General features: G+C 36.8%; 1 protein-coding gene across 1 annotated transcript in view; it reads left to right on the top strand.

Moving 5' to 3' along the window:
- The window catches only part of LOC306857857 (glutamate receptor ionotropic, delta-1-like), a gene marked incomplete at both ends in the record, with an annotated part of 434,446 nt that extends 422,211 nt beyond the window's left edge, over positions 1 to 12,235 (top strand). The window contains 3 exons of the mRNA XM_079398091.1: positions 1,377 to 1,543; positions 6,438 to 6,678; positions 11,819 to 12,235. Coding sequence (XP_079254217.1) covers positions 1,377 to 1,543; positions 6,438 to 6,678; positions 11,819 to 12,235 — 825 coding nt within the window. The remainder of the gene's footprint in view (positions 1 to 1,376; positions 1,544 to 6,437; positions 6,679 to 11,818) is intronic.
- Positions 12,236 to 13,727: the final 1,492 nt, after the last annotated feature.

The following is a 13,727-nucleotide window of genomic DNA, read 5'->3' on the forward strand; positions in this document are numbered from 1 at the left end:
TCAAGTCATTATGCACTCTAAAAGTTTCTTCATCAAACTCCTCTAGCCTTCCTCTTTGATCTTTTGAAAGTTGTTTCTTTGATTTTCTCAAGAACTGACACTGAATGTCTGAAAGAACACTGACACTGAAAGAACTTTTGAGAAAAGCCTCTTGTATAGACAATCTGTCATCAATTCTAAATGTTAACAATGATACTAAATGGAAAATACTTTCCCTGCAGTCTACAAGGTAGTGCAAGGCAGTCCACTGAAAACATAAAACAAAATGCACAAGTTAAAACAGTAATTATTAAAGAAAAAATTTACCATTAATTAACTTAATCAGCAAAGCTTATTTAGCCTGTATCTTCTACAAAAACTGTCAGTATAGAACACAAAAAAAAAAAAAATCTGCAATAATAGCATTTACTTGGTTAATAGTGAGATATGTGATTGGATGATGAAAGAAAAACAAAATCATTGGGAATCACGGACCTTGCAATCAGACAAACCAGCCAGTGGTGCAGTAGTTACTCAAGAGCATATTGTGAATTTATCCAAATCCATTTGTGTGTTAGTCCTGAAGCAACTGACAGAGGCTTATGCTTGCTCTTAAAAGTCTTTTTTTTTTTTCTCCGTGAATGGCTACATCTGAAAGTTAACTGTATGTGTACCAAATTTAATTATTTTTCATGAGTTATTGTGCTTTTAAAGTGGCAGACTAGATAGCTACAACCCACATTTATAATAAACAATTATGCCCCTATTATGGGTAATGAAAAGTTCATATTTTGGTTTTGGGGGTCCCCAATAACAGGTTGGCATGCATGCAAGGTCAAAAAACACTTTCATTGTCTTATAATATGCATTTATTTTTACCTTACTTGCTCAACAACTCCCAAACGATTCGCTCAACGATGTACTGCCAGATAAAGCAGCATTTGTGAGCGCAGTGCTGTTACCGGGGAAGCTATATTTTACCGCTCCAAAAGCGGCATCTAGAGGCAAATAATGAATTTGCATTTTCATTCAGACCAAAGTGAGTGAGCTATATGCTAAGGTTTCATGTTGACGTCAACATGAAACAGCTTGGGATTCGTTTTAAAAACGACTAATTTCAATGATTCAGAGTCGACTCTTTCTTTTGAGAGACAATAACTTTATACACGGTGCACTTTCAGGATGTTTTCATTCACTTAGAGCTGTGTTACACGCAGCATGAAAGGTAATTTTCAAAAATCCATAATAGGGGCACTTTAACATTAATATATTTATTGTTTATGGTGTGAACATGGGCCAGTTGGCCTTTATACTGCAATCCCAACACACATTAAAAAATAATTATTCAAGCGTTTTGGTCAGAAAACTCTTAAATTTTATTTAATGTTTTTTTGCAGGCCAAAAAAGAACCTTACGCATTTTTGTGGGACATGGCCGTGGTGGAATATGCAGCACTGACAGATGACGACTGCACCATCACTGTAGCTGGCAACAGCATGAGCAGCAAAGGCTACGGCATCGCCATGCAGCATGGGAGTCCTTACCGAGACCTCATCTCCCAAAAGTGCGTATTGCTTGTCTCCCAGCTAAAACGTATGTTTTACCTCTTAAAAAATAACATGCAGATGGTGTAAGGAGTATCTGTTGTTCAGGCAAAAGCTATTGTCACAATTATTTATAAGTTGACCGTGCTTTAGGGTATTTAATGAGCTGTATGGTAAAGAGTTGTACTCCTTTTTTTTCAGTTGTTTGTCTTAATTGAATGGTTTGCATGCATTTGCAAAAAAATATAAATAATTGTATATAAATTTTCATTGGAGCACCTAACCCCACCCCTACCCTAAACTTACCCACTTCTGAGCAATATAAAACACGTGACAGGCAAAATATACAGTAAGTGCAGGTATCACTGGTATTTATTGCAAAAATTGATCATAAACAAGCAGTATAAAAGCATTACAAACAATTTGTGTTGCATTCCAAGTCTTCTGAAGCCATACGATGTCTATATGCGAAGAAGAAAGTATAACATAAGGTGTTAATCCCTGAAAATGATCCCACTCCGTTAACGCACTCACGTCTCATTCAAAAACAAGATACTCCCGTCCCGTAGCATGATGCAATTGGTCAGAAAACATACAAGAGCCACCAGCATTTCACAACCAAGGCTGATGTAAGGTTTCTTCTGGTGGCATTTTTTGAATTTTTTGAACAGGATGAGCTTTACTGCAGACAGAGATGGCGATTGCATCTGTTCCTCTCACAAATCAATCGTTTTGCCTCAGAAGACTTGGAATATTAATACTTTTTGAATAAATTATGATGATAGTTGTATCTGCTTGTTATATCTTGTGTTTTATTGACAAATGGTAGGTTTAGGGCGGGTTATGTGCTCAAAAATGTGTAAATAATGTAATATAAATAAAACTGTTGTGACTGTTTACATTGAAAAATCACACCCCAACATATATGCAATAATGGCAATATTATTTCCCAATATATAATTTAATTATGATGATAAAATTCCCAGTACCTTTCATGTCGCCATATTGATGCTAAGGGTTTCTTATTTAAAGCAATGGAGGACCCTGCACATCAAAAAGTGACGCCAAAGGGTCCTGACCAAGCATCAATATGTAACGAGTTTGGAGTGAGAACGTGTATATAATGATATATATTCTGTTGTTTGGTATGTGTTTTCAAAAGATACCTGTAGTAATAACATGCAAAACCATTTCAAGATTCTGACATGTTTCAAAAGTTTTTCATTAACCTGCTCGAGTTACTACATAACAATGTCACAGGAACTTTGAACCTCCCACAGTTCACAGCCATTCTTTATTACCCACAAAGCCTAGATTTGACATTACCAGTTGGTTCTTGGCTTTAGTTTTACATGCATTACAAATTGATCCCTTTGTGAATGTAACAGATGCAAGCAGGCTGTTTAAAGCTCTACATAATCACTTGTAACCAATTAAGATTGTTGAATTGCATTGCCTTTGGATTTCGTTAAGCTGGGTAATGATCTTTGGTTGCCTTCTCACTCACTCTGTATTGATCTATCTAGAATATATTAGCATGACCCAACCACCAGCAATACCCAGCATCAAATGTTTTGCCGTGTGTTTGGACATTTATGTCATAGTTCTTGTCTAGTGTTAGGCTAATGATACATAGGGCAACTTTCTGAGCAATGTTGCCGGGCAAATTTGGGAAATGTTGCTGTCAACGGGCAACCAGGTGAGACACAGGGCTCATGACTGATCTAAAATATCCAGATAGAAATTTGTTACACACTCTCAATGGAAAAGTGCCCAAGCATCATTGCTCAAAAAAAGTTGCCTGGCAAAATTGCTCAAAAAGTTGCCCCATGTATCATCAGCCTTTACAGAACAGCTGACCATGAAACACCCCCTATACTATAGGGGAAAACCATTTGTAGTGGTGTCTGAAATCATAGTGGATATTATCGAGTGCACTCATTCAATCCCACAATGGAACACAATAACGAGTGTACAACCGACATACTGTACACTCAACAGCTAGAGAATACCTATAATGCACTGTGAGGGTTGTGACGAATTAATTCCTTCGTCTCGCCAGAAGATGGCGCATGCAGCTGAATCATCCATCCATCTGTACAGCATAATATCAGGTATACCTTTCATTGGAATTGACTGTTAAATATTTTAAAAGAGGTTTATACATGCTAGTTTCCATGATAGAGTTCAAGATAAATATTTTTTATTACTACTGGAGATGCCAGTTTGCAACGTATTGAAAAGCAAGCACAAACTATGCAATAGCAGCAGCCCTTCTGGCACACTCAGTATCCAAATTCTCACACTCGTTTTTATTCACTCCTTCAGCTGGACTATATTAGTGGACTAATATAGCAGCGAATAAGGTTATAGGGGGTGATTTCAAACACAGGACAGGGCTTAAATACACAAGATAAACGAGGAGACATAAGACACCTGGGGACACAATCAAGGGCAACGAAACAGAAATGAAACTACAAAAGACTACAAACCGTACAAATGGTTACAACAAACTACAAACTCATGTCCAAACACAAGACAAAACTGGAAACATGTGAAACCCAACACTTGCAATGTTTGCAAGCAAGCAATAAATAAATAAATAAATCTGCATGACAAGTGTTCTGGACATCTCATGGGGACCAAGATTCAATTCCTGCTGTCGTATAGATATAATTTAATAAAATGTATAATTATATTCTAATGTAATTAGTTATAATTATAAACAATATTTTATTTATTTATTTTATTTTATTTTAGCTCAAGGCTAACAATATTGTGAAATTAGGCTGTGATCCCACGCCCCCTTACTCACTACTTTCCTATCTACACTCTGTAATCTTAGAAAAGAATGGCAAAAATCTCCAAAAAAAATAAATAAATAAATGCCTCGGGCAAATGGGAAAATGCATTCTAAGTCATCTTGGAGGGAGCTTGCAGGTTATTACACAGTGAACCATAATGCCGTCTCCTCATAAGTGAAGAATTCATCTTACTATTTTGCTTTGTGGCCCATCATTATGTGTTCTCTCTACCACTCTCGTCTTTTGGCAGCCCCTTGCATGTTTCTGTTTGTGACATTTTACATTGAAGAGACTGAAACACTTGTTTTACTTGTAGAGGAGCTCTTCAATGACAACAACAACATAAAAAAGAAACCTTACTTTCCTCATTTGTTTGTACCAGCAAAGGTATAAAATGTATAAAACATTTAACCAGATAACATTTCTGCTTAAGGATAGCTACTGTAAGTGATTTCTGTACATCTAGTGGCACCAAACAGAACTGAAAAAATAACTAGATTTTCTAAAAATAAATATGTAGTGTTTTCCTGTGCAAAACACTGGGTGTTTACTGGGGCATTGCCCTGCACTTTCAGTGGTGTTATGGATAGGTTGCTAGGTGGTTGCGAGTTGGTCCAATTTCATGGCAATTTAACGTGGTAAACATTTTACTTTTTGGTGGCTAATTTGTATGATTTTATTTGTACATTTCATATGATCACATATGTCCCAGTGATGGTAATATATAGGTATGGGGTTAGGAGTAGACCTTCATGCTTGCTTTTTTTAAAAAAATTCACCTTGGACAAATTCATATGAACTCCACGTTGTAAAATAGATCCCTTTCTTTCTGTCACATTCTACGTCATGTAGGTGACCAACGAATTGAGAGCTGATGTGATGTCTCCATTCCTTCCTTCAGGGAACGAGGGTTACATACGTAACTGAGACATTACATTTTTTTTCTGTAAGATTGTGTTGGTTGTTCTGGGTAAATGATTGCTTTGGGAAACTACTAATAATCAAAAATATCCACAAAAAAAATTCCAAACAGTTTCTCAAACACTCCCATTGGTCAACAAACAAACAAACAGCCCTGCACACACACCTGCACACACATGCATACCTTGACTCTAGGGGTCAAACAACTAAAAATCAAGTCAGAAATCTTGGGGTGATTCTGGAGACAGACCTTAGTTTCAGTAGTCATGTCAAAGCAGTAACTAAATCAGCATACTATCATCTCAAAAACATTGCAAGAATTAGATGTTTTGTTTCCAGTCAAGACTTGGAGAAACTTGCTCATGCCTTTATCACCAGCAGGGTGGATTACTGTAATGGTCTCATCACCGGCCTTCCCAAGAAGACCATTAGACCAACTGCAGCTCATCCAGAACGCTGCTGCCAGGATTCTGACTAGAACCAGAAAATCTGAGCATATCACACCAGTCCTCAGGTCCTTACACTGGCTTCCAGTTACATTTCGGATTGATTTTAAAGTATTTTTACTTGTTTATAAGTCACTCAATGGCCCAGGACCTAAATATATTGCTGATATGCTCACTGAATATAAACCGAACAGACCACTCAGATCATTAGGATCGAGTCAGTTGGAAATACCAAGGGTTCACACAAAACAAGAGGAGTCTGCTTTTAGCTATTATGCGGCTCGCAGTTGGAACCAGCTTCCAGAAGAGATCAGATGTGCTAAAACATTAGCCACATTTAAATCAAGACTCAAAACTCATCTGTTTAACTGTGCATTTGTTGAATGAGCACTGTGCTATATGTCCGAACTGACTGCAATGAATTTTAAGTATAATCATTTTCTTTAAATGTATTTTAAATCAATTTCTATATCATTTTAAAATTCCTTGGTTTTATTATTTTTATTTCCATGTTTTTATTGATTTTTAATGTCTATTTCACTTTCTTTTATGTAAAGCACTTTGAATTACCACTGTGTATGAAATGTGCTATATAAATAAACTTGCCTTGCCTTATAAGTTTACTGATTGGTTAACGTGCACAGGCTGCATAAAAAAAGAAAGAAAGAAAGAAAAAAAGAAAGAAAGGAAGCTGTATGTAAAACTTCACATAAAATAAGTACATTCCATGTCATCCTTAACAGGATTCTGGAGTTGCAGGAGAAAGGAGACCTGGATGTCTTGAAACAGAAGTGGTGGCCTCGGACTGGCCGCTGGGACCTCAACAGCCACAGTAACGCCCAACCTGATGGTCGGTCGCTCAAGCTGCATAGCTTCGCTGGCGTTTTCTGCATCCTTGCAGCGGGGCTCCTGTTGGCCTGTCTGGTGGCCGCCCTGGAAATGTGGTGGAACAGCAATCGCTGCCGGCAAGAGCAGCCCAAAGAGGTGACCGAGCTCAGGGCGCGGAAGACAGAGCAGGGAGAGGACACTGCCACACTCTACTTTAAGGATCCCGCAGCAGAAGCGAGCCCCGATTTAGTCGAGCTCCAGTACACACAGTTATAGGTGTGCCCTGATGAAATCAAAATTGGTCCCCCTGCCTACTTTACATAACAACATTTTATTTGTGCTTGAGGTGTGCACAGTGCCCTTGATGAATCAGGCTTTACAATTTAGAATGTTACATTTACTAATAAGCTGTGACTGTAGACCATTTTAGAACACAACAGCTCTGCTTCAGAATCTAGTGAGTTGCTGTGTAATTTCTACATAGGCAACTATCTTCTAAGGTAGCATTCTAACTGAAATGGAACCTTACTACATAGACAGCAACTTTTATACTTCTGCTCAGTGAGCTCAGTTCCAATATTGCAATTAGCATATTGGTAAGTTAAAAAGTGATACTCCAACAAGTTATTTTATTGATATCTTTCAGTACTGAATACATATTCAGCAATATCTTGGATAATTTTTTTTTTTTTTTTCATTGAGCTCATTGCACTGGATTCATAAATGCCTTCTCTCTAAACAACAATGCTTTAAATTTGGACCAAAATAAGGTAGCTAATCTTACTTTTGGATGAACGTTTACATTGTGACATGCCTGTGATGCCTTGAAGTGTGTCTAGGCAGACATCAACAAGGTTTTAGAACAGAGTTACTATATTCCACCAATTACATTTTTATTTGAATCCAAAGTAAGAATAGTATGCACTTTTTTCATTCCCAAGTTTTCTATGGAGGCTAAATCATATTACACTTTTTTTTATATTAAATGATTTGAACATCCAAATGATTATCAGACATTTTCAGCTGAAAAAAAATACCTCAAATACAAAATTGTTTCAGAGAAACTTGCACCTTGGCAGTGGCAAAATATTAAAGGTGTTTTTTTTTCAGTATTCTATACCAGAAATGTCCTTAGATCTATGGTAACCTTGTAATGGTCATCTCTTTAATGTATTCTTTCTTCCATTTAATGTTTTAAACAACACGTTATACCCATAATTGTGCCTTCATGATGCAATTGTCTAGCTTTAATGTTCTCTTCAAATCACCTACTTCTAAATATCTAAATAATTGCTTCACTTTAAAATCTCTTTTATAAGACTTTCTAAATCTTCATCCACTGCCTATGAAACTGCATGTAATAGACTGGACCAGGGTTGATGTGGATCCGTAAACTAAAGTGTGCGCAAAATGGGTGCTTGCATGATTCTGTCTGCTTGGTTATTCTTTAAGAAAAAAAGGAGCCACCCCAAAAACATAACTCGAACCCCAAACAGTCAATAATCCCTAGTAATTTACTGTGTGACATCCTGTTGCAATTATATGTCAGTGTGGACAAGTTTTATGGATTTATTTATCTTTATATTTTCTATTTTACATTTATTCTTCATTTGTTTATGATCTCATGCAGGTTACTAAGGATTACAGACTGGCAAGGGTTTCTGGTCCATTGACATATAATGATATTGCTACTGCTTCATCGGAGGGGAGCAAGGACATTTGGACAGACAGAGAAAGAGACTGGGATGAAGCAGAAGCTATTGACACAGGTCAGAATAGAATTGTAGACCTCTTTTTTGATTGGCTGGGAATTAACCGGACCAGATGTAGAAGCCATCTAACATAAAATATTTATTTATTTATTTTGTGTTTTAGTTGCCTCATTTAGCAGATTCATCTTCCAAATTGTGTTGGGTTAAGAATGACGCCTCTGCTTTTCCTGCAATTTTTTTGAACGATTAGCACAATACCACAATAATGATGATATATTATTTTCAAAATCAGTGTTAAGCACACTTCTCATGTTTAATTGGTGGCATTTATTTGTTGAGACATTAAGCTATTGCAACATGATTATGAACATATTTCAATAAGAGTTCCACTACTTGTGGCAGTGCTGACTTAATTAGTGTGGATCTCTTTCATGAATAAGTGATGTACATTTATGTAATCGCCCTATAATTTAAATGATTAAACACTAAAGAAATCCCGTAATTGTGTAAAAAATGATGCATGATTCATTTGCATACCTTCAAACAAAGGCGAGGATACATTAAATTAGTGGTGTACATGACAATGAAAGAAGCAACAAGATTCCACAAGGATAAAAGTCATTGCAAATAGCGTTGGTAGGGCAGCAGATGCCTTGGATTTCAGATCTCAGACCTTTTTCCTCCTCCTGTGTAACAAGAAGGAAAATTACAATATCACAATCAGAATAGGACTCAAAATATACACATTAGAACCATTAAGGTTCTTAACAAGATCTACTAGTAAGAGGGTTAGCTGGAAATTATTGCATGGCCTGAAGCAAATATAGTACGCACTCTCCTTAGATGATTGGAAAGCTTGATGCTCAGGTTTTGATTAAAAAATTAACCTGTTCATTATCATGAAGATTGACATGAAAGCTGAGTTTGGGTAGTTTCCACATGTTATCTGTTTGCAATAATAAAGCTAGGTCTCTGAACCTGTGTTCTTTTACTTTCTGCAAACTGTGGATACAATTTACAAGTCACAATTTACAATATGATGTTATATTAACAAAGTTCAGGAATAGCACGTCAGATACTTAGCCTAATTAAGCACAAGTGGTACGCACTCAAGTCAATCAATGCACAGATATAAATACAGCTGACATACCTCTATTCATTTGATGGTTAATGAGCATCCCTCCACCGCCCCTTCTCCACTCAAACGTATCACTAGAGTTCTCACCACGCTATGGGGGGGGTACTCTGGGTTCGGGCCATTCCCAAGCTCGGAGCCCTTCCCCAGGACAGCACGCCAACTATGCATTACCATACTCCTGCTAAATATATGTAAGTGTGAACTCATGAACTGCTGATTGACTATGGTGAAATTACTAAATGAATAGATACACTGTTCATAGGACAAGAGGAGTAAATTGGTTATTTCTGACTTGGTACACATATTTAGTTTGGAAGTCATTCCATATAGACAGAAAATGCTTAGTCACGCATATTTCAGCACATCCAAAATACACTAATCAGATTTGAAAATATTGCATCCCTAAAGAGTCTAAAGTCGTTGCAGTACCTATGCAACTCCAATGGAATCAATGAAAAGGTGGCTGTAGTCTGACAGAAACCAGACATGTTTTGTAAAAACACATAACTGAGTGTTTGTAGCTGAGAAGCACTTGGGTTATTTCCTTCAGTTCAGTTATTTTTTTTCTGAGTTTCCTTGTTCACTTTTTTCAGCAAAAGTCTGCAGTTATATATATATAAAATCTTACGTCATAATACCTTAAATTTGAACCCAACTTTCTTCATTAATTAAGACATAAAGGATTACTGAACTGTGATGAGATTGTGGGAAATTTGTGAAAACACATATCCCCTTGGAAATATTTGTAGTCTGCTTCAACCTAACATGACAGATTAATTTACCCAGTGCAACTGCTTTGCAATTCCATGCTTAACTCCTGACCTATCCCTCCCTAAAGCTTCATTACTCTCTAATGTGTCTTTGCATTTGATGCTGCAAAGCTTCATTAATCTACATATTTGAGGATGCTGTGAGATCTTAACAAATAATTTTGTAGAACAGATTGTGACCTTACTATAACAGTGGTGGACTCTGGAGCCAATCTGTATTCCTGCTGCATAATTCTAAAAAATTAATATTCAAAAAGAATTGTAATTAGATGAGACCTATAGACTAATTAGGTCTCTCCACTTTGGTTTTGAATTACTAAATTCTATTTATTAGTATTCAAGCAATGGAGCGATTTTCTCTCTCTCTCTCTCTCTCTTTGTTTTTGTATTTTTTAACAGTGTAATAGCTTTATTGTTTGATCCATATATACTCTGAACTTCCTAGAGGAAACATTTACAGACGAAGTTGCTGTTCTCTAGCCATTCTTCTTATGGAGCACATGTTGATAATAAGTGACTGCTCTTAAACACTGTCAGCCATTCTAACACAAAGGGCATCAATATTTTTATGCTCACTAAGCTAGTTTCTTAAAATATCTTTATTTTGCTGGTTAAAATGTACACCTTGTATTTTTGTAAAGAATAATTACAATTGTAATTATTTGCATATACGTACATTATCTGAGTTCATATGCTCACACCTACCTAAAACCTAACCAATTCTCAACAATATAAAGCATGTAACAGGCACATAAATCTAATAATAATTCATTCATAACAATAAAAATTGCAAATTAATTAATTGATTAATTAATGAAATGCATTTTATATAAATATATTGTAAATACATGGATTTCAATTCTTCTGAATTCAAATAAATCTATACTACTGCTACTTCTACTACTAACCATAATAATAATAATAATAATAATAATATCAGTGTAATGTAGATAAAATCTGGATCTGTGGGGAGGATCATTGAGGAAGCAACATTAGCTTTTCACCTGGACTTCATTTTCTCATTGTTTTTATTTTCATAATGCAGTGGTTTAACATGTTTATGTTTTGCATTGTAGTACAAGAGAATAACTATAGTATTTAAAAATGATAAATAAAAAAACTATAAAAAAAAAAACTCTACATCGTAAGTAATTTGACCACAGAATGCAGCATATACTTAAATTACAATATGAACCACTGTATTTTAGGCAAAAAAAAATAAAAATAAACTTGAAGCAAACTTTGAAAACACTTTAAATTACTAAATTCCAAGTACACGGTTTTAAAATGCATGCTGTGTTTTAACTTACAATTAACTACAATCATAATTCCTGTACATTTTAATGTTGATGTATTTTATGAAGTGTAGGTTGGCTCCAGCACTAAAGTTGTTTGTAATGTTAATTGTAATGGCAGGTTTAGTGTCACTCGAGCATTATTGTTTTACATGCCCACTGGCCAAATTTGATTTCAAGGTGCACATTCTATAAAACTTCACTTTCAAACATTTTTCTGCTCTCTGAACTTTCCAATTGGGCCTGTTTAGTAAATTCGCAATACACCCTGCAGTAACTCAAATAAGCCTTACTTGCATGGAGCTTAAAAGCAAAAATCCCATCCTGGAACCAGCAGATCTCAGCCTCTCTGTCCCTCCTTTCTTCTCTCACCCTCTCTAGGACAAGGAGGTGAACCTGGAACAGGTGCATCGGCGTATGAACAGTCTTATGGACGAGGACATGGCACACAAGCAGATCCCCACACCATCTATCGAGATCTCTGCCCTGGACATCGGCAGCATGCCGCCCAGCCAGCAGCGGGAGGCTGTGCGAGACTACCCGGGCACGGGTCTGTCTGTGAGCACCTTCCTCCCGGAGCAAGCTCATGGGGTGGGCCGGATACTGGCCCAGGGTCCTGGCAGGACCCTGCCCCTTCCTCTCAGCAGCTCCACCATGCCCTCCATCCAATGCAAACACAGGGCTCCCAACGGGGGCCTGTTCCGGCAGAGTCCCGCCAAGACGCCCATGCCAATGTCCTACCAGTCAGTACCAGGAGGACCCATCCCAGAAGCTATTGAGCATAGTACATCCATCTAAGGCCATCGTCACCATGGGCTGCCTCACACTTTTCAAAGGAAGAAAGCCGAGGTGCAGTTGGAGCTTTGGAAACTGTGGCGGTGTACAAAGAGAGAGAGGGGGGGTGCGGGTGGGGGGGTTGGTGATTATGTAGAGATTTTTATTATGAAAAAAAATGAAAACATGAAAAATCATTTTTTTCTTGTACATATTTGTAAATACTGAAAAAGCAAAGTAAGTAAAAGTGTATTTTGAATATTCTCAATTTTTGAAGTTGAGTTACAAAAACAAATGAACAACAAAAAAGGACGTATAAAAATAATTCAAAACGACTGTTTGAATGGCTTTGTGAATTTTGTTCTCTATGGGTAAAGACTCAAATTCATTGTGATTGTTTTCTAAGTGCCGAAATAAAAGATGTCTCTCCACGTTTTGTTACTAGATGATCATACACGGCTGTAGGAACCCAAAAGCTGAGCGCTGATAATTATGCACCACTTTTACGGTCATAAACCTTCTTAAACCTGCAAACAGTGAGGTCAATTTCATTTTGCTTCCTTTTCTGGTTTTGGTTGTTGATTACTGATTTAGATTTATGTGTTTACATTGAGTTGATGTTGTTTATCGTATGGGTTTACTGAACAAGCAAAGGCTAACCATTCAAAATAGTATAGCAATGACTTGTGCGGGAATGTCATGCCAGACAAGCTAAAACTTTGTAATCATGGCAACAGCACTGAAGAAAGTTGTTTTTTTGTTTTGTTTTTTAACTGTGTTTTCAGACTATTTTGAGACTCAGTCCGTGAGCACAACCAGCCCAGAGAGAACAATTATATTCCAGAAACATAACAGTGTCACTTTAATTTGTCGCACAACAAGGACATTTTACACCAGTTCATGCTGTCATTTGTAAAAGAGCTGTATTATCATTGCTTTTCTGATATTCTGCCAAAACTTTCTTTTTTTGTACAACTGTACAACACCTCAAAAGGAGTATATAGACCAAAAAAAAAATGTATATGAAATGATTTACATGTTGTGATATCTTTTTTCCTTATGAGTTGCAAGGGAATATGTGCTTGGTGTTAATGAAGCCATGTTGGTACGCCCACAGCTGGACACACATCTCTTGCAGGCAATTCTAAAAAGTCCAAACACATATGAATTATTTTTGACTGTACAATTAAACTTTTACATTTCTTTTTACATGCTGTTTTTTAATTGTTTTTCAGGAGAACCAGTTATGAATCTCAGCCGTGTTATGTTAGTGACCTAAACCAGAACAACCTTATACACTCACTCCATTTATGGCTACCTGTGTGTATTTTCCTGTTGCCATTTCACAGACCCTCCTAAATTTGCTGTTCGTCAGCTCACAAAGAAAAGGACATTTGTCAGCGTCGAGCACATAGACCAGTTTCCGAGAAGATTTCACCCTGCACATGCTTGTCAGTCATAACTCAAGGTTGTATCCTGTATATTTTGTGCAAGTCCAAGTAGTTACTAATGTGAA

This window comes from Barbus barbus (genome assembly GCF_936440315.1).
Source record: "Barbus barbus genome assembly, chromosome: 38".
Classification (NCBI taxonomy): domain Eukaryota; kingdom Metazoa; phylum Chordata; class Actinopteri; order Cypriniformes; family Cyprinidae; genus Barbus; species Barbus barbus.